The sequence below is a fragment of the Myotis daubentonii genome, chromosome 7 (genome assembly GCF_963259705.1).
Source record: "Myotis daubentonii chromosome 7, mMyoDau2.1, whole genome shotgun sequence".
In the NCBI taxonomy this organism is placed as follows: Eukaryota; Metazoa; Chordata; class Mammalia; order Chiroptera; family Vespertilionidae; genus Myotis; species Myotis daubentonii.
In genome coordinates, this window is record NC_081846.1 from 41,244,647 (window position 1) to 41,266,299 (window position 21,653).

Sequence of the window (21,653 nt, forward strand, 5' to 3'; positions counted from 1 at the left end):
ACAGCTCATTTGAGGGTGCAAATATTTTATATAATTGAGCTAAAAGTCAAACTCCTAATACATATTTTGGTGTCTTGGTTTCCTTTCAGACCCTCCAGGACCACCTACAAATGCACGTGTCACTGATACTACGAAGAAATCTGCGTCTTTAGCATGGGGCAAGCCTCATTATGATGGTGGACTTGAAATCACTGGCTATATCGTAGAGCATCAAAAAGTAGGAGAGGAGGCCTGGATAAAAGATACCATAGGAACCGCCCTCAGAATCACTCAGTTTGTTGTCCCTGATCTTCAGACGAAAGAAAAATACAACTTTAGAATCAGTGCCATCAATGATGCAGGTGTTGGGGAGCCAGCAGTGGTTCCAGATGTTGAAATTGTAGAAAGGGAAATGGTTCCTGATTTCGAACTAGACGCTGAGCTTCGACGAACCCTTGTTGTTAGAGCAGGACTCAGTATTAGAATATTTGTGCCAATCAAAGGTCGCCCTGCTCCTGAAGTGACATGGACCAAAGATGATATCAACCTGAAAACCCGAGCAAACATTGAAAACACAGAGTCATTCACTCTTCTGATTATCCCAGAGTGCAACAGATATGACACCGGTAAATTTGTGATGACTATCGAAAACCCCGCCGGGAAGAAAAGTGGCTTTGTCAACGTCAGAGTCTTGGATACACCAGGACCCGTCCTTAACCTGAGGCCTACTGACATCACAAAGGACAGCGTCACCCTGCACTGGGACCTCCCTCTGGTGGATGGAGGCTCACGTATAACAAACTATATTGTGGAGAAACGAGAAGCAACACGGAAATCGTACACCACGGTCACCACTAAGTGCCATAAGTGCACATATAAAGTTACCGGCTTGACCGAAGGATGTGAATACTTCTTCAGAGTGATGGCAGAGAATGAATACGGAATTGGTGTCCCAACAGAAACGACAGAACCTGTGAAAGCCTCCGAAGCACCTTTACCTCCAGAAAGTCTGAACATCATGGACATAACCAAGAGCACAGTCAGCCTGGCCTGGCCCAAACCAAAACACGATGGGGGCAGTAAGATCACTGGCTATGTGATTGAAGCCCAGAGGAAAGGCTCGGACCAGTGGACCCACATTACAACCGTGAAAGGGTTAGAATGTGTGGTGAGGAATCTCACTGAAGGGGAAGAATACACCTTCCAAGTGATGGCAGTGAACAGTGCAGGGCGAAGTGCCCCCAGAGAAAGCAGACCTGTCATTGTCAAGGAGCAGACAATGCTCCCAGAATTGGATCTCCGTGGCATTTATCAGAAATTAGTCATCGCCAGAGCTGGTGACAACATCAAAGTAGAAATTCCAGTGCTTGGTCGACCAAAGCCCACCGTGACATGGAAAAAAGGAGACCAGATTCTTAAACAGACACAGAGAGTTAATTTTGAAAATACAGCAACTTCAACCATCTTAAATATCAACGAGTGTGTAAGAAGTGATAGTGGACCCTACCCATTAACTGCAAAGAACATTGTAGGAGAGGTTGGTGATGTCATCACCATTCAAGTCCATGATATCCCAGGACCACCTACTGGCCCAATCAAATTCGATGAAGTTTCATCTGATTTTGTCACCTTCTCTTGGGACCCACCTGAGAACGATGGAGGTGTACCAATAAGCAACTATGTAATAGAAATGCGACAGACTGACAGTACTACATGGACTGAACTAGCAAGCACTGTTATTCGCACTACCTATAAAGCCACCCGCCTTACTACCGGAGTGGAATATCAATTCCGGGTAAGAGCTCAGAATAGATACGGAGTTGGACCAGGCATCACATCAGCATCAGTAGTTGCCAATTATCCATTTAAGGTTCCTGGGCCTCCTGGTACCCCTCAGGTAACTGCAGTTACCAAGGACTCAATGACAATCAGCTGGCATGAACCTCTCTCTGATGGTGGAAGCCCCATTTTAGGATATCACATTGAAAGAAAAGAACGAAATGGTATACTCTGGCAGAATGTGAGCAAAGCATTAGTACCAGGCAACATTTTCAAATCAACTGGACTTACAGATGGTATTGCTTATGAGTTCCGAGTGATTGCAGAAAACATGGCAGGCAAAAGCAAGCCAAGCAAGCCATCTGAGCCCATGCTTGCTTTGGATCCCATCGACCCACCTGGGAAACCAGTTCCTCTGAATATTACTAGACACACCGTGACACTTAAATGGGCTAAGCCAGAATATACTGGAGGCTTTAAAATTACTAGTTATATAGTTGAAAAGAGAGACCTCCCTAATGGACGGTGGCTGAAGGCCAACTTCAGCAACATTTTGGAGAATGAATTTACAGTCAGTGGCCTAACAGAAGATGCTGCATATGAATTCCGCGTGATTGCCAAAAATGCTGCTGGTGCTATTAGTCCACCATCTGAGCCATCAGATGCTATCACGTGCAGGGATGACATTGAAGCACCAAGGATCATGGTGGATATTAAATTTAAGGACACAATTATACTAAAAGCAGGTGAAGCATTCAAGCTGGAAGCTGATGTTTCAGGTCGCCCTCCTCCAACAATGGAATGGACCAAAGATGGAAAGGAGCTGGAAGGCACAGGGAAATTAGAAATAAAAATTGCAGATTTCTCTACTAATCTGGTAAACAAGGATTCATTAAGAAGGGATGGTGGTGCCTATACCCTTACAGCAACTAATCCTGGGGGTTTTGCCAAACATATTTTCAATGTCAAAGTTCTTGATAGACCAGGCCCACCGGAAGGACCCCTAGTTGTATCTGATGTGACATCAGAAAAATGTGTATTGTCCTGGTTGCCTCCACGGGATGATGGAGGTGCCAAAATTGATCATTATGTGGTTCAGAAACGTGAAACCAGCAGATTGGCATGGACAAATGTAGCCGCAGAAGTCCAAGTAACAAAACTAAAGGTTACTAAACTTTTGAAAGGCAATGAATACATCTTCCGCGTTATGGCAGTAAATAAATATGGAGTCGGAGAGCCACTGGAATCAGAGCCTGTGCTTGCAGTGGATCCTTATGGACCCCCTGATCCACCCAAAAACCCTGAAGTCACAGCTATTACTAAAGATTCAATGGTTGTCTGCTGGGGACATCCTGACTCTGATGGTGGAAGTGAAATCATAAACTATATTGTGGAACGGCGTGATAAAGCTGGGCAACGCTGGGTGAAATGCAACAAAAAAACTGTTACTGATTTAAGATTTAAAGTGTCTGGACTGACCGAAGGACATGAATATGAGTTCAGGATTATGGCTGAGAATGCTGCTGGAATTAGTGCACCAAGCTCTACCAGTCCATTTTATAAGGCTTGTGATGCTGTGTTTAAACCTGGCCCACCAGGTAACCCACGTGTCCTAGATTCAAGCAGATCATCCATCTCAATTGCTTGGAATAAACCCATCTACGATGGCGGCTCCGAAATCACCGGGTATATGGTTGAGATTGCCCTTCCAGAGGAAGATGAATGGCAGATTGTCACTCCGCCAGCTGGTCTCAAGGCAACTTCTTACACCATCACCAATCTCATAGAGAATCAGGAGTATAAAATCCGGATCTACGCCATGAATTCCGAAGGAATTGGAGAACCTGCACTTGTTCCCGGAACTCCAAAGGCTGAAGACAGGTTGCTGCCTCCAGAGATTGAACTGGATGCTGACCTGCGCAAAGTTGTTACTATAAGAGCTTGCTGTACCCTGAGACTTTTTGTTCCAATCAAAGGCAGGCCTGCGCCTGAGGTGAAGTGGAGCCGGGAACATGGAGAATCTTTGGATAAAGCTAGCATTGATTCCACCAGCTCTTACACCCTGCTTGTTGTTGGAAATGTTAACAGATTCGACAGCGGCAAATACATACTAACTATAGAAAACAGCTCAGGCAGCAAATCTGCATTTGTCAATGTTAGAGTACTGGATACACCAGGCCCTCCACAGGATCTGAAGGTAAAGGAGGTCACTAAGACATCTGTCACACTGACATGGGAGCCTCCTCTCCTTGATGGAGGTTCAAAAATAAAGAACTACATTGTTGAAAAGCGGGAGTCAACAAGAAAAGCATATTCAACTGTTGCAACAAATTGCCACAAGACTTCCTGGAAGGTAGACCAGCTTCAAGAAGGCTGTAGTTACTATTTCAGGGTTCTTGCTGAAAATGAATATGGCATCGGGCTGCCTGCTGAAACTGCAGAATCTGTGAAAGCATCAGAACGACCTCTTCCTCCAGGAAAAATAACTTTGGTGGATGTCACAAGAAACAGCGTGTCGCTTTCTTGGGAGAAACCAGAGCATGATGGAGGCAGCCGAATTCTAGGCTATATTGTAGAGATGCAGAGCAAAGGTAGTGACAAATGGGTCACGTGTGCCACAGTCAAAGTCACTGAAGCCACTATAACTGGATTAATTCAGGGTGAAGAATACTCTTTCCGTGTTTCAGCTCAGAATGAAAAGGGCATCAGTGATCCTAGACAACTGAGTGTGCCAGTAATTGCCAAAGATCTTGTCATTCCACCAGCCTTCAAACTCCTCTTCAATACTTTCACTGTCCTGGCAGGTGAAGACCTAAAAGTTGATGTTCCATTCATTGGACGCCCTCCACCAGCTGTAACCTGGCTTAAAGATGAGGTGCCACTGAAGCAGACAACTAGAGTAAATGCAGAGAGCACAGAAAATAATTCATTACTGACAATAAAGGAAGCCTGCCGCGAAGATGTTGGACATTACACCGTTAAACTGACAAACTCAGCTGGTGAAGCTACTGAAATTCTTAATGTTGTTGTTCTTGACAAACCAGGGCCTCCGACTGGACCAGTTAAAATAGATGAAGTGACGGCTGATAGTATTACTCTTTCCTGGGGCCCACCTAAATATGATGGTGGAAGTTCTATCAATAATTACATTGTAGAAAAACGGGACACTTCCACCACCACCTGGCAAATTGTGTCAGCTACTGTTGCAAGGACAACAATAAAAGCTTGCAGATTAAAGACTGGATGTGAATATCAGTTTAGGATTGCAGCTGAAAACAGATATGGAAAGAGCACCTACCTCAATTCAGAGCCTATTGTAGCCCAGTATCCATTCAAAGTTCCTGGTCCTCCTGGCACACCATTTGTAACACTCTCCTCCAAGGACAGCATGGAAGTACGATGGAACGAGCCAGTCAATGATGGAGGTAGCAAAGTCATTGGCTATCATCTAGAGCGCAAGGAAAGAAACAGCATCCTCTGGGTTAAGTTGAATAAAACGCCTATTCCTCAAACCAAGTTTAAAACAACTGGCCTCGAGGAAGGCATTGAATATGAATTTAGAGTCTCTGCAGAGAACATCGTGGGCATTGGCAAGCCAAGCAAAGTGTCAGAATGCTACGTAGCTCGTGACCCATGTGATCCACCAGGGCGGCCAGAGGCAATCATTGTCACACGGAATTCTGTGACTCTTCAGTGGAAGAAACCCACCTATGATGGTGGAAGCAAGATCACTGGTTATATTGTTGAGAAGAAAGAACTACCTGAGGGCCGTTGGATGAAAGCCAGTTTTACAAATGTCATTGACACTCAGTTTGAAGTAACTGGCCTGGTGGAAGATCATAGGTATGAGTTCCGGGTTATAGCCCGAAATGCTGCGGGAGTGTTGAGCGAGCCATCAGAAAGCACAGGGGCAATAACAGCAAGAGATGAGGTAGACCCACCACGAATAAGTATGGATCCCAAATACAAAGAAACAATTGTGGTCCATGCTGGTGAATTCTTCAAGATTGATGCAGATGTTCATGGCAAACCAATACCAACTACTCAGTGGCTAAAAGGTGATCAGGAGCTATCAAATACAGCTCGACTAGAAATAAAGAGCACTGACTTTGCCACCAGTCTCAGTGTAAAGGATGCAGTACGCGTTGACAGTGGAAATTACATACTGAAAGCCAAAAATGTTGCAGGCGAGAGATCAGTTACTGTAAATGTCAAAGTTCTTGATAAACCAGGGCCACCTGAAGGACCTGTTGTTATAACAGGAGTTACAGCAGAGAAATGCACACTGGCTTGGAAACCCCCACTACAGGATGGTGGGAGTGATATCATAAATTATATTGTGGAAAGGAGAGAAACCAGCCGCTTAGTTTGGACTGTGGTTGATGCCAATGTGCAAACTCTCAGCTGCAAGGTGACTAAGCTTCTTGAAGGCAATGAATATATGTTCCGTATAATGGCTGTAAACAAATATGGTGTTGGCGAACCTCTTGAATCTGAGCCTGTAATTGCTAAGAATCCATTTGTAGTACCAGATGCACCCAAGGCTCCAGAAATCACGGCAGTGACCAAGGACTCAATGATTGTTGTATGGGAAAGGCCAGCATCTGATGGTGGCAGTGAAATTCTTGGATATGTTCTTGAAAAACGAGATAAAGAGGGCATCCGATGGACAAGATGCCACAAACGCTTGATTGGGGAATTGCGCTTGAGGGTAACTGGACTCATAGAAAATCACAGTTATGAATTCAGAGTGTCAGCTGAGAATGCTGCTGGACTTAGTGAACCAAGCCCTCCTTCCGCTTACCAAAAGGCTTGTGATCCCATTTATAAACCAGGGCCTCCAAACAATCCAAAAGTCACAGATATCACCAGGTCTTCTGTCTTCCTTTCTTGGAGCAAACCAATATACGATGGTGGCTGTGAAATTCAAGGATACATTGTGGAACAGTGTGATGTGAGTGACGGTGAGTGGACAATGTGCACTCCACCAACTGGAATCAATAAAACAAACTTAGAGGTGGAGAAGCTGTTGGAAAAGCATGAGTACAACTTCCGCATCTGTGCCGTTAATAAAGCTGGAGTTGGAGAACATGCTGATGTCCCTGGACCTGTTCTAGTCGAAGAAAAATTGGAAGCACCAGACATTGATCTTGACCTAGAACTAAGGAAAATTATAAATATAAGGGCAGGTGGCTCCTTAAGGTTATTTGTTCCTATTAAAGGTCGTCCTACACCAGAAGTGAAATGGGGGAAAATGGATGGTGAAATCCGAGATGCTGCTATAATTGATGTCACTAGCAGTTTCACCTCTCTGGTTCTTGACAATGTCAACCGGTATGATAGTGGAAAATATACACTCACCTTAGAAAACAGCAGTGGAACAAAGTCTGCCTTTGTTACTGTGAGAGTCCTAGACACACCAAGCCCACCTGTTAACCTGAAAGTCACAGAAATCACCAAGGACTCAGTATCAATTACATGGGAACCTCCTTTGCTGGATGGTGGCTCCAAAATAAAAAATTACATTGTTGAGAAACGCGAAGCCACAAGAAAATCATATGCTGCAGTTGTGACAAATTGCCATAAGAATTCTTGGAAAATTGATCAACTCCAAGAAGGTTGCAGTTATTACTTTAGAGTCACAGCTGAAAATGAGTATGGTATTGGCCTTCCTGCCCGCACTGCTGATCCAATTAAGGTTGCAGAAGTCCCACAACCTCCAGGAAAAATAACTGTGGATGATGTCACCAGAAACAGTGTCTCCTTGAGTTGGACAAAGCCTGAACATGATGGTGGCAGTAAAATAATTCAGTATATTGTGGAAATGCAAGCTAAACACAGTGAGAAATGGTCAGAGTGTGCACGAGTCAAGTCCCTTGAAGCAGTAATTTCCAACCTAACTCAGGGAGAAGAATATCTTTTTAGAGTTGTTGCTGTAAATGAAAAGGGAAGAAGTGATCCTAGGTCCCTTGCAGTTCCAATAGTTGCCAAAGATCTGGTCATTGAGCCAGATGTAAGACCTGCATTCAATAATTATAGTGTACAGGTTGGACAAGATTTGAAAATAGAAGTGCCAATTTCTGGACGTCCTAAGCCAACCATTACATGGACTAAAGATGGTGCTCCACTGAAGCAGACTACAAGAATCAATGTTACAGATTCACTTGACCTCACTGTACTCAGTATTAAAGAAACTCATAAGGATGATGGTGGACATTATGGAATCACAGTTGCTAATATTGTTGGTCAGAAAACAGCATCCATTGAAATTATAACTCTAGATAAACCTGATCCTCCACAAGGACCTGTTAAATTTGATGAAGTCAGTGCCGAAAGTATTACATTATCTTGGAACCCTCCGTTGTATACCGGGGGTTGCCAGATCACCAACTACATTGTTCAGAAAAGGGATACAACCACCACGGTATGGGATGTTGTTTCTGCTACTGTTGCCAGAACTACACTCAAAGTAACCAAACTGAAAACTGGTACGGAATACCAATTCAGAATATTTGCTGAAAACAGATATGGACAAAGCTTTGGCTTGGATTCTAGTCCAATTGTAGCTCAATATCCCTACAAAGAACCTGGCCCTCCAGGCACACCATTTGTCACAGCCATTTCCAAAGAGTCCATGGTTGTACAGTGGCATGAACCAATCAATAATGGTGGAAGCCCAGTTATAGGTTACCACCTTGAAAGAAAGGAAAGAAATAGTATTTTGTGGACAAAAGTCAACAAAACTATTATTCATGACACCCAGTTTAAAGCAGTCAATCTTGAAGAAGGCATTGAATATGAATTCAGAGTTTATGCTGAAAATATTGTTGGTGTAGGCAAAGCAAGCAAGAATTCTGAATGCTATGTAGCCAGAGATCCCTGTGACCCACCAGGAACCCCAGAAGCAATAATTGTTAAAAGAAATGAGATCACTTTACAATGGACCAAACCCGTATATGATGGTGGAAGTATGATTACAGGTTACATTGTAGAAAAACGTGATTTGCCTGAGGGTCGTTGGATGAAAGCTAGTTTCACAAATGTCATTGAAACTCAATTTACTGTGTCAGGCCTTACCGAAGATCAAAGATATGAATTCAGAGTCATTGCAAAGAATGCAGCTGGTACAGTAAGTAAACCCTCTGACAGTACTGGACCAATAACTGCCAAGGATGAGGTTGAACTCCCACGAATTTCAATGGATCCAAAATTCAGAGACACAATTGTGGTAAATGCTGGAGAAACATTCAGGCTTGAGGCTGATGTCCGTGGCAAACCCCTGCCTACCATTGAGTGGTTAAGAGGAGATAAAGAAGTTGAAGAATCTGCTAGATGTGAAATAAAAAACACAGATTTCAAGGCTTTACTTATTATAAAAGATGCCATTAGAATTGATGGTGGACAGTATATTTTAAGAGCTTCCAATGTTGCAGGTTCTAAGTCATTCCCGGTAAATGTGAAAGTGTTAGATAGACCGGGACCTCCAGAAGGACCAGTTCAGGTTACTGGAGTCACTGCTGAAAAATGCACTTTAACGTGGTCTCCACCACTACAAGATGGTGGCAGTGACATTTCTCACTATGTTGTTGAAAAGAGAGAAACGAGTCGGCTTGCCTGGACTGTTGTTGCTTCCCAAGTTGTGACCAACTCTCTGAAAGTAACCAAACTCTTAGAAGGAAATGAATATATTTTCCGTATAATGGCTGTCAACAAATATGGTGTTGGAGAGCCTTTGGAATCTGCACCAGTACTGATGAAAAATCCATTTGTGCTCCCTGGACCACCAAAAAGCCTGGAAGTCACGAACATTGCCAAGGACTCCATGACTGTCTGTTGGAACCGTCCGGATAGTGATGGTGGAAGTGAGATTATTGGTTACATCGTAGAGAAAAGAGACAGAAGTGGCATTAGGTGGATAAAATGTAATAAACGCCGCATTACAGATTTGCGTCTAAGAGTAACAGGATTAACAGAAGATCATGAGTATGAATTCCGAGTCTCTGCAGAAAATGCTGCTGGAGTTGGAGAACCAAGTCCAGCGACAGTTTATTATAAGGCTTGTGATCCCGTGTTTAAACCTGGCCCACCCACCAATGCACACACTGTAGACACCACTAAAAATTCAATTACAGTTGCCTGGGGTAAACCCATCTATGATGGTGGCAGTGAGATCCTGGGATATGTAGTAGAAATCTGTAAGGCAGACGAAGAAGAATGGCAAATAATTACTCCACCAACTGGCCTGAAAGCCACTCGATTTGAAATTTCAAAACTCATTGAACACCAAGAGTATAAAATACGAGTCTGTGCCCTCAATAAAGTTGGCTTAGGTGAGGCTACATCTGTTCCTGGTACTGTGAAACCAGAAGATAAACTTGAAGCACCTGAACTTGACCTTGATTCTGAATTAAGGAAAGGGATTGTTGTAAGAGCTGGTGGGTCTGCCAGAATTCACATTCCGTTCAAAGGCCGTCCAACACCTGAGATCACTTGGTCTCGAGAGGAAGGTGAATTCACAGATAAGGTTCAAATTGAAAAGGGTGTAAACTATACCCATCTATCAATAGATAACTGTGATAGAAATGATGCTGGAAAATATATTCTCAAGCTGGAAAACAGCAGTGGATCTAAATCTGCTTTTGTGACTGTGAAAGTTCTGGATACCCCAGGACCACCACAGAACTTGACAGTCAAAGAAGTGAAAAAAGACTCTGTCATCTTGGTGTGGGAACCACCCATCATTGATGGAGGCGCAAAGATCAAGAACTACGTTATTGACAAACGTGAGTCAACCAGAAAAGCGTATGCTAATGTGAGCAATAAATGCAGCAAAACAAGCTTTAAAGTCGAGAATCTTACAGAAGGATCCATTTATTACTTTAGAGTTATGGCTGAAAATGAATTTGGAGTTGGTGTTCCAGTAGAAACTGTTGATGCTGTGAAAGCTGCTGAACCTCCTTCCCCACCAGGAAAGGTTACACTCACTGATGTGTCTCAGACCAGTGCGTCACTTATGTGGGAGAAACCTGAACATGATGGTGGTAGCAGAATCCTGGGGTATGTTGTTGAAATGCAGCCCAAGGGAACTGAAAAATGGAGTGTTGTGGCTGAATCCAAAGTCTGTAATGCAGTTGTTACTGGTTTGAGTTCTGGACAAGAGTATCAGTTCCGTGTCAAGGCTTACAATGAGAAAGGAAAAAGTGATCCAAGAGTGCTTGGTGTTCCAGTCATAGCCAAGGACTTGACTATACAGCCTAGTCTTAAGTTGCCATTCAACACATATACTGTCCAAGCTGGAGAAGATCTTAAAATCGAAATTCCAGTTATTGGCCGACCAAGACCTAAAATTTCATGGATCAAAGATGGTGAGACTCTTAAACAGACAACAAGAGTAAATATTGAGGAAACAGCTACTTCAACTATTTTGCACATTAAAGAAAGTAACAAAGATGACTTTGGAAAATACACCATAACAGCAACAAACAGTGCAGGTGAGGCAACAGAAAATCTCAGCGTTATCGTCTTGGAAAAGCCTGGACCTCCAGTTGGACCTGTTCGGTTTGATGAAGTTAGTGCAGACTTTGTGGTCATATCTTGGGAACCTCCAGCCTATACTGGTGGCTGCCAAATAAGCAACTACATTGTAGAAAAGCGCGATACAACCACTACCACTTGGCAAATGGTATCAGCAACAGTTGCAAGAACAACAATTAAAATAAGCAAACTGAGAACAGGCACAGAATACCAGTTTAGAATTTTTGCTGAAAACAGGTATGGAAAAAGTACCCCTCTGGATTCTAAACCAGTTGTTGTACAATATCCATTTAAAGTACCTGGACCACCTGGAACTCCTTTTGTGACATCCATCTCAAAAGATCAAATGCTTGTTCAGTGGCATGAGCCAGTTAATGATGGAGGTAGCAAAGTTATTGGCTACCATCTTGAACAGAAAGAAAAGAACAGCATTTTATGGATCAAATTAAATAAGAGTCCCATTCAAGATACCAAATTCAAAACAACTGGGCTTGATGAAGGCCTTGAGTATGAGTTCAAAGTTTCTGCTGAAAATATTGTTGGCATCGGTAAGCCTAGCAAAGTGTCCGAATGTTTTGTTGCTCGTGATCCATGTGACCCACCTGGTCGCCCTGAAGCCATTGTTATTACAAGAAACAGTGTCACACTAACCTGGAAGAAACCTGCCTACGATGGTGGTAGCAAAATAACAGGTTACATTGTAGAGAAGAAAGACCTACCTGATGGCCGTTGGATGAAAGCCAGCTTTACCAATGTATTAGAAACTGAATTTACAGTGAGTGGACTTGTAGAAGACCAAAGATATGAATTTAGAGTAATTGCAAGAAATGCAGCTGGCAACTTTAGTGAACCATCTGAAAGCACGGGTGCCATTACTGCAAGAGATGAAATTGATGCACCAAATGCCTCACTGGATCCAAAATATAGAGATGTCATCATTGTTCACGCAGGAGAGACTTTTGTCCTTGAAGCTGATATCCGCGGCAAACCTATACCTGATATTGTTTGGTTAAAAGATGGAAAAGAGCTTGAAGAAACAGCGGCTAGGATGGAAATCAAATCTACTCTTCAGAAAACAACTCTCATTGTCAAAGACTGCATACGTACTGATGGAGGACAATACATTCTGAAACTGAGCAATGTAGGCGGTACAAAGTCTATACCAATCACTGTAAAGGTACTTGACAGGCCAGGGCCTCCTGAAGGGCCTCTCAAAGTTTCTGGGGTTACTGCTGAAAAATGTTACCTGGCATGGAACCCACCTTTACAAGACGGCGGTGCTAATATTTCACATTACATCATTGAAAAGAGAGAGACAAGCAGACTTTCCTGGACCCAGGTTTCAACTGAGGTACAGGCCCTTAACTACAAAGTCACCAAACTTCTTCCTGGTAATGAGTACATTTTCCGTGTCATGGCTGTTAATAAGTATGGCATTGGAGAGCCCTTGGAATCTGAGCCTGTCATAGCCTGTAATCCTTATAAACCACCAGGTCCTCCTTCACCACCTGAAGTCTCAGCAATCACCAAAGATTCTATGGTGGTAACATGGACACGCCCAGTGGATGATGGAGGTGCTGAAATTGAGGGTTATATTCTTGAAAAACGAGATAAGGAAGGCATCAGATGGATCAAGTGTAACAAGAAAACACTAACAGACCTCCGAATGAGGGTAACTGGCCTCACCGAAGGTCATTCCTATGAATTCAGAGTTGCAGCTGAAAATGCAGCTGGTGTGGGTGAACCTAGTGAGCCATCTGTTTTCTATCGTGCATGTGATGCTTTGTACCCACCAGGTCCACCAAGTAATCCAAAAGTGACAGACACTTCCAGGTCCTCTGTCTCCCTCGCATGGAATAAGCCAATTTACGATGGTGGTGCACCTGTTAAGGGCTATGTTATTGAAGTCAAAGAAGCCACTGCTGACGAATGGACAACTTGCACTCCACCAACAGGATTACAAGGAAAGCAGTTCACAGTGACTGAGCTTAAAGAAAATACTGAATATAATTTCCGTATTTGTGCCATCAATTCTGAAGGTGTAGGTGAACCTGCAACTATACCTGGTTCAGTTGTTGCTCAAGATCGGCTAGAGCCACCAGAAATAGAACTTGATGCTGATCTCAGAAAGGTGGTCATTCTCCGTGCAAGCACTACTTTACGCTTATTTGTCACTATCAAAGGTCGGCCGGAACCTGAAGTTAAATGGGAAAAGGCGGATGCCATCCTCACTGAGAGGGCCCAGATTGAGGTGACCAGTTCATATACAATGTTGGTCATTGATAATGTTACCAGATTTGACAGTGGCCGGTATAATCTGACACTAGAAAATAACAGTGGCTCCAAAACAGCTTTTGTTAATGTCAGAGTTCTTGACTCACCAAGTGCCCCGGTGAATTTGACTGTCAGAGAAGTGAAGAAAGACTCGGTGACATTGTCTTGGGAACCACCACTTATTGATGGAGGAGCTAAGATTACAAACTACATCGTCGAAAAACGAGAAGCTACAAGGAAAGCATATGCTACCGTGACAAACAATTGCACTAAGAACACTTTTAAAATTGAAAATCTACAAGAAGGATGTTCTTACTACTTCCGAGTCTTGGCATGCAATGAATATGGGATTGGTTTGCCAGCTGAAACACCTGAACCCATCAAAGCGTCTGAACCACCCCTCCCACCTGGAAGAGTAACTCTTGTTGATGTGACTCGTAACACAGCTACAATTAAGTGGGAAAAACCAGAAAGTGACGGTGGCAGCAAAATTACTGGTTATGTAGTTGAAATGCAGACTAAAGGGAGTGAGAAATGGAGCACTTGCACACAAGTTAAGACTCTAGAAGCAACTATATCTGGCCTAACTACAGGAGAAGAGTATGTCTTCAGGGTAGCTGCAGTTAATGAAAAAGGAAGAAGTGATTCAAGACAACTTGGAGTGCCAGTAATTGCAAGGGATATTGAAATAGAGCCTTCAGTTGAGCTTCCTTTCAATACTTTCAATGTAAAGGCTAGAGACCAACTTAAGATCGATATTCCATTCAAAGGAAGACCTCAAGCTACTATAAGCTGGAAAAAAGATGACCAGATTCTTAAGGAGACAACCAGAGTCAATGTTACTTCTTCAAAGACTGTAACATCACTGTCTATTAAGGAAGCTTCAAGGGAAGATGTCGGAACTTACGAATTATGTGTTTCAAACAGTGCTGGATCCATCACAGTTCCTATTACAGTAATTGTCCTTGACAAACCAGGACCTCCAGGACCTATACACATTGATGAGGTTAGCTGTGACAATATAACTATTTCTTGGAGTCCTCCAGAATATGATGGTGGCTGCCAAATTAGCAACTATATTGTTGAAAAGAGAGAAACTACTTCCACAACATGGCATGTAGTTTCACAAACGGTTGTAAGAACATCCATTAAAATAGTGCGTCTGACAACAGGAAGTGAGTATCAGTTCCGTGTTTGTGCAGAAAACCGCTATGGAAAGAGCTCCTACAGTGAATCTTCAGCTGTTGTTGCAGAGTATCCATTCAGTCCCCCGGGGCCTCCTGGTACGCCTAAAGTTGTGCATGCCACAAAATCTACCATGATGGTCAGCTGGCAAGTACCAGTTAATGATGGAGGAAGTCAAGTAATTGGGTATCACCTTGAGTATAAAGAAAGAAGCAGCATTCTTTGGTCAAAAGCAAATAAAATTCTCATCCCCAATACTCAAATGAAAGTGTCTGGCCTTGATGAAGGACTGATGTATGAGTACCGTGTATATGCTGTGAATATTGCTGGAATCGGTAAATGCAGTAAAGCTTGTGAACCAGTTCCTGCACGAGATCCCTGTGACCCTCCTGGACAACCTGAAGTCACAAATATCACAAGAAAATCAGTGTCACTTAAATGGTCTAAACCACGTTATGATGGTGGCGCTAAGATCACAGGATACATTATTGAACGTAGAGAGCTACCAGATGGCCGGTGGCTGAAGTGCAATTTTACTAACGTACAAGAAACATACTTTGAAGTCACTGAACTTACTGAAGATCAGCGTTATGAATTCCGGGTTTTTGCAAGGAATGCTGCTGACTCAGTTAGTGAACCCTCTGAATCCACTGGACCTATTACAGTTAAAGACGATGTTGAGGCTCCAAGAATTATGATGGATGTCAAGTTCCGAGATGTTATTGTTGTCAAAGCTGGAGAAGTCCTTAAGATAAATGCTGACATTGCAGGGCGACCGCTGCCAGTAGTTTCCTGGACCAAGGATGGTGTCGAAATTGAAGAAAGAGCAAGAATAGAAATTGTCTCAACGGACTATAATACTTTGTTAACAGTGAAAGACTGTGTCAGACGAGACACTGGGCAGTATGTACTAACACTGAAGAATGTTGCAGGAACTCGGTCTATGGCAGTTAATTGCAAAGTACTTGATAAGCCCGGCCCACCAGCAGGACCGATTGAGATAAATGGCCTCACCTCTGAAAAATGCTCTCTTTCCTGGGGACCTCCTCAAGAAGATGGCGGTGCAAGTATCGACCATTACATTGTAGAAAAACGTGAAACAAGCCGCCTTGCATGGACAATTTGTGAAGGAGAGTTAAAGACAACATCCTGTAAAATAACCAAATTACTCAAAGGCAATGAATACATCTTTAGAGTAACAGGTGTTAATAAATATGGTGTTGGTGAGCCCCTAGAGAGTGTGGCTGTAAAGGCCCTAGACCCATTTACAGTCCCAAGTCCTCCCACATCTTTGGAAATTACATCTGTGACCAAAGAGTTCATGACACTTTGCTGGTCGAGACCTGAGAGTGATGGCGGGAGTGAGATCTCTGGATATATCATTGAAAGGCGAGAGAAAAATGGTCTACGATGGGTGCGTGTAAACAAAAAACCAGTTTATGATTTGAGAGTGAAATCAACAGGACTCCGGGAAGGATGTGAATATGAGTATAGGGTTTTTGCAGAAAACGCTGCTGGCCTAAGCCTTCCAAGTGAAGCCTCTCCCTTAATTCGGGCAGAAGATCCAGTGTTCTTACCATCTCCTCCATCCAAACCGAAAGTTGTAGACTCTGGCAAGACAAATATAACTATTAGCTGGGTTAAGCCTTTATTTGATGGTGGGGCCCCAATAATTGGATACACTGTAGAATACAAAACATCCGATGAAACTGACTGGACAGTTGCCATTCAGAGCTTAAGAGGCACCGAATATACAATAAATGGACTAACAACAGGAGCCGAATATATTTTCAGAGTAAAATCTGTCAATAAGGTGGGTGCTAGTGATCCCAGCGATAGTTCTGATCCCCAGATAGCAAAAGAAAGAGAAGAAGAACCTGTATTTGATCTTGACAGTGAAATGAAGAAGACCTTGATTGTCAAGGCTGGTGCCTCATTCACCATGACTGTGCCTTTCCGAGGAAGACCAGTACCCAATGTCTCCTGGAGTAAACCAGACACTGACCTCCGCATTCGAGCTTACATTGATTCCACAGACTCTCGTACCTCACTTACTATTGAAAATGCCAACCGAAATGATTCTGGAAAATACACATTAACAATTCAGAATCATTTGAATGCTGCTTCACTGACCTTAGTTGTCAAAGTTTTAGATTCTCCTGGTCCTCCAGCCAATATTTCTGTACATGATGTCACCAAAGAATCTGCTGTGTTATCCTGGGATGTGCCTGAAAACGATGGTGGAGCACCGGTGAAGAATTACCACATAGAAAAACGTGAGGCCAGTAAGAAAGCATGGGTCTCTGTAACCAACAATTGTAACCGCCTCTCCTACAAAGTTACCAACCTACAAGAAGGGGCGATCTACTACTTCCGAGTCTTTGGAGAAAATGAGTTTGGTGTTGGTGTACCAGCTGAAACACAGGAAGGAGTAAAAATAACAGGTATGTTTTACGAACAAAGAAAATCTGCAAATTCATATTAATTTTCCTAGAATAGTGTGAATCATTCTAATTGCTATTTAATGTTAAATGTTTTTGGTTCACACCTCAAACAATTCATACTATGGCACAAAATGAAATCTCTAATAGAGAGAAATTTTATTGATAAAAATATAAGTAGAAAGTAATATAGCTAGAACTGGATAATGTATGTTAAATTTAAGCACAATTGAATTTGACTATGTATATAGCATAGGTGTGCAGAAATTACATGATGAAGTTTCTTACAAGATTGTTTATATTTTTCAATGTTATACTCATGATTAACCTATGATAAATTTTAGCTTTAATCTGGTCATATGACACTTAATTTGAATTTGAATGCTATGACATGTAATGAATGGCAAAAGCTCAGAAGCCAAACTGGTCATATAAAAAGTAAGAAAGGCTCTAATCAGAATAGATATATGGCCTTCATTTAAAATTTTTTCTCTTGACAATGCAGGAAGAATATACATGGATTAAAATGTTATAATAATCTTCCCTGTCCTTTGATATTTTGCTTTCTTAGAAAAACCAAGCCCACCTGAAAAACTTGGAGTAACAAGTGTATCCAAAGATAGTGTTTCCCTGGCCTGGTTGAAGCCAGAACACGATGGTGGAAGCAGAATTGTACACTATCTTGTTGAAGCACTAGAAAAAGGACAGAAAAATTGGGTGAAATGCGCCGTGGTAAAGTCAACCCATCACGTTGTTTCTAGTCTGAGGGAAAACTCTGAATACTTTTTCCGGGTGTTTGCTGAAAACCAAGCTGGTTTGAGTGACCCGAGAGAGCTGCTTCTTCCTGTTCTTGTTAAGGAGCAACTAGGTATGTCTAGTTTTATGTAGAAGCAAAATTTGAAATTATGTGCATGGATCTGAGTTCATCGTTAGAAATGTGTTTTCATCTTCATCTGCCATACTCTTCTTTTTTAGAACCACCTGAAATAGATATGAAGAATTTCCCAAGTCAGACTGTATACGTTAGAGCTGGTTCAAACCTTAAAGTTGACATTCCAATTTCTGGAAAACCACTGCCCAAAGTGACCTTATCAAGAGATGGTGTACCCCTGAAGGCAACCATGAGATTTAATACTGAAGTTACTGCTGAGAACCTAACCATTAATCTGAAAGAAAGCGTTGCTGCTGATGCTGGAAGATATGAGATCACAGCTGCCAACTCCAGTGGAACAACCAAAGCTTTTATTAACATCATCGTGCTAGACAGGCCTGGTCCCCCAACTGGCCCTATTGTTATTAGTGATATAACTGAAGAAAGTGTGACTCTCAAGTGGGAGCCACCTAAGTATGATGGCGGAAGTAACGTCACCAATTACATTGCACTTAAGAGAGAGACAAGTACAGCAGTATGGACTGAAGTGTCTGCCACAGTTGCAAGAACCATGATTAAAGTCATGAAATTGACCAAAGGAGAAGAATACCAATTCCGCATCAAGGCAGAAAACCGCTTTGGAATCAGTGATCACATAGATTCAGCTTATGTGGTTGTCAAACTACCCTACAGTAAGTTGTCAATTTTGGCAAAGATCCCCAGGTTTTCACTTACATAAATGTTTTAAATGTCTATATTAACTTACGGCATGTGTCTCTTTTGTAGCAACACCTGGACCACCATCTACACCATGGATCAATAATGTTACTCGAGAAAGCATCACCGTGGGCTGGCATGAACCAGTGTCCAATGGAGGCAATGCAGTTATAGGCTATCACCTGGAAATGAAAGACAGAAACAGTATTTTATGGCAAAAAGTCAACAAAATGGTCATCCGCACAACTCACTTCAAAGTCACAACGATCAGTGCTGGACTTATTTATGAATTCAGAGTGTACGCAGAAAACGCTGCTGGTATTGGAAAACCAAGCCACCCGTCTGAGCCAGTCCTAGCCATAGATGCCTGTGGTATGTTATTTGATAAGAAAGATGCTTCTGATAACTAAGAATGCAAATCCTGTTTCTGCGAAGCAAAATAATGTTGGCATAGTGCTTGCTGCTGATCTGCTTTCTCTTGTTACCACAGAACCACCAAGAAATATCCGTATCACTGATATTTCAAAGAATTCTGTCAACCTTTCATGGCAACCACCAGCTTTCGATGGAGGAAGCAAGATTACAGGCTATATTGTTGAAAGACGAGATCTTCCGGATGGCAGGTGGACCAAAGCCAGCTTCACCAATGTCATTGAGACCCAATTCACTGTCTCTGGCTTGACTCAGAATTCGCAGTATGAATTCCGTGTCTTTGCTAGAAATGCTGTTGGTTCCATCAGCAATCCATCTGAGGTGGTGGGCCCTGTTACATGCATCGATACTTATGGTAAGCATTTTCAGCACTTTGAATCCCAACAGCAGTTAACTCAATAGTTACCCTTAATCCATTTGGTCTTCATCTATAGAATAACTTTTAGTATACACTTTAGTTTGATTTTTAGAAGACATTAGCTGGCAGTCTTAGGAAGAACCGGCTGGGAGTCTAAGGAAAATTCCTTAAGCTCCCCAGGCCTCTTGACTTAATTGTAAAACAGGAGATTTGGACTACAGAATATCTAAAGGCCTTTCCAACTTCAACCTTTTATGATTCTTTGGCTGTATGAGTTGGTGCTTTCACTCTTCTTTTTAAAAACATCAGACTCAATAATTAAGACCATGGCTGAGTACCCAGAAAATATTCTTCTTAAATAAGTGAAAAACTAAACAGAGGTGTTCACGGTAGTATTAGTAGCAGCTAATATTTGGGTACTTTCCATGAATGCTCCCCCTTAGTTCTAACAGCCCTAAGATTAGCCCAATTTACAGAAAAGAAACTGAGGTTTCAAGTGCTTATGTAACTTCTCCAAAATCAAACAGCTCATTAGTGATAGAGTGGGAATTCAAACAAACTCCTGAACTCTCTGTACATTGTTGTCAGTCCAAAATATACACACTTGACCATTCTGGAAAATAAGTAGTATGTTCAATTCAACAGTGGTTTAAAACTGAAAATTTCATTAGAGTTAGGCATCCTGTGATAGTTTTTCTAAGTTTCCCATTTTCAAGGAGGAGCCTCTATAGTGTCCACTCTCATCCTCACGCTGAGAATCCCAGAGCTGCTCTTTATGAATCAGGCTTTGTGGACACTGAATCAGTACTTGTGAGACCAAGAAGCAGGTCAGATTTAGTTCTATTTCTCTAAAGTCCTGTCTATGGCCATACCACCCTGAACATGTCCAAACTCATCTGATGTCAGAAGCTAAGCAGGGTCGGGCCTGGTTAGTATTGCCCTAGCTTGTGTGATTCAGTTGTTTGGAATGTCCTCCTGTACACCAAAAGGTTGTAGGTTAGCTTCCTGGTCAGGGCACATACCCTTGTTTCAGGTTCAATCCCTGACGAGGGCACAGAAGGCAAGGTAACCAATTGATCCAGTCGATGTTTCTCTCTCACATCAATATTTCTCTCTCTCTCCCTCTGCTCCCTTCCTCCCACATCCCTCCTGTCTCTAAAATCAATTTAAAAAGAAATAAAGGTGGATGGAAAAATTCTAAGAAGCATAGCAGAAAATCTATCCAGTGAAGCATGTAGCTCTTTGAGTAGAGAATTCAGACTTCAAGGGTCTGACATGAACCACCCACACCAATAAACTGAAAAGGGAAAATAAAAAGGATAGGAGGTAGTTAAAGAAAGAGAAAGGAGAACCTAGCATGAAAGAAAATGGATAATGCTTACCCTTCAATGATGTTCTCACTAGCATATCTCATTTCAACACTGGAATCAAACACCTAATAGATTTTTAAATATATTTCAAAGGCATTTAAGTCCCTGTGCAATTAATGCAGTGTCATTGGAGTACAGAACTTACTCTCAATCTTTCTTACCCACTTGGGATAGAAGAGGAGCTTGTAACATTTGAATGTTTAAAATAATGGCTAAATAGGACTAGAACTACTATGTGTGTCCATATATTTTTAAATAAAGGCCAATGGCTCACTTTGAAGTTATTACAATTGTTTTTTTCATCTTTTTGATCTTTTAAATATTTATCATCTGTTTTTCCTGCAGGTGGACCTGTAATTGATTTACCTCTAGAATATACAGAAGTTGTCAAATACAGAGCAGGTACATCTGTGAAGCTCAGAGCTGGCATTTCTGGCAAACCTGAGCCTACAATTGAGTGGTATAAAGATGATAAAGAATTACAAACCAATGCACTGGTGTGTGTTGAAAATACCACTGACCTTGCGTCTATACTCATCAAAGATGCAAGTCGCCTTAATAGTGGAAGCTATGAATTAAAACTAAGGAATGCCATGGGCTCAGCCTCAGCCACCATCAGAGTACAGATCCTTGGTAGGTACTGAATAAAGGCCAACATCATATTTTGTTGGCCTAAAACTTAGTAATTTTAAGTAATAGCCTTTTAAAATGAC

The 21,653-nt window shown here is 42.2% G+C and overlaps 1 protein-coding gene across 1 annotated transcript in view; it reads left to right on the forward strand.

Annotated features, from left to right (window-relative positions):
• TTN (titin) overlaps positions 1-21,653 on the forward strand; it is a 280,823-nt gene that overhangs the window by 229,736 nt on the left and 29,434 nt on the right. Inside the window, exons 276-281 of the mRNA XM_059703948.1 lie at positions 90-17,195; positions 17,764-18,060; positions 18,168-18,755; positions 18,850-19,152; positions 19,271-19,567; positions 21,286-21,573. Of these exons, the coding sequence (XP_059559931.1) occupies positions 90-17,195; positions 17,764-18,060; positions 18,168-18,755; positions 18,850-19,152; positions 19,271-19,567; positions 21,286-21,573 (18,879 nt within the window). The remainder of the gene's footprint in view (positions 1-89; positions 17,196-17,763; positions 18,061-18,167; positions 18,756-18,849; positions 19,153-19,270; positions 19,568-21,285; positions 21,574-21,653) is intronic.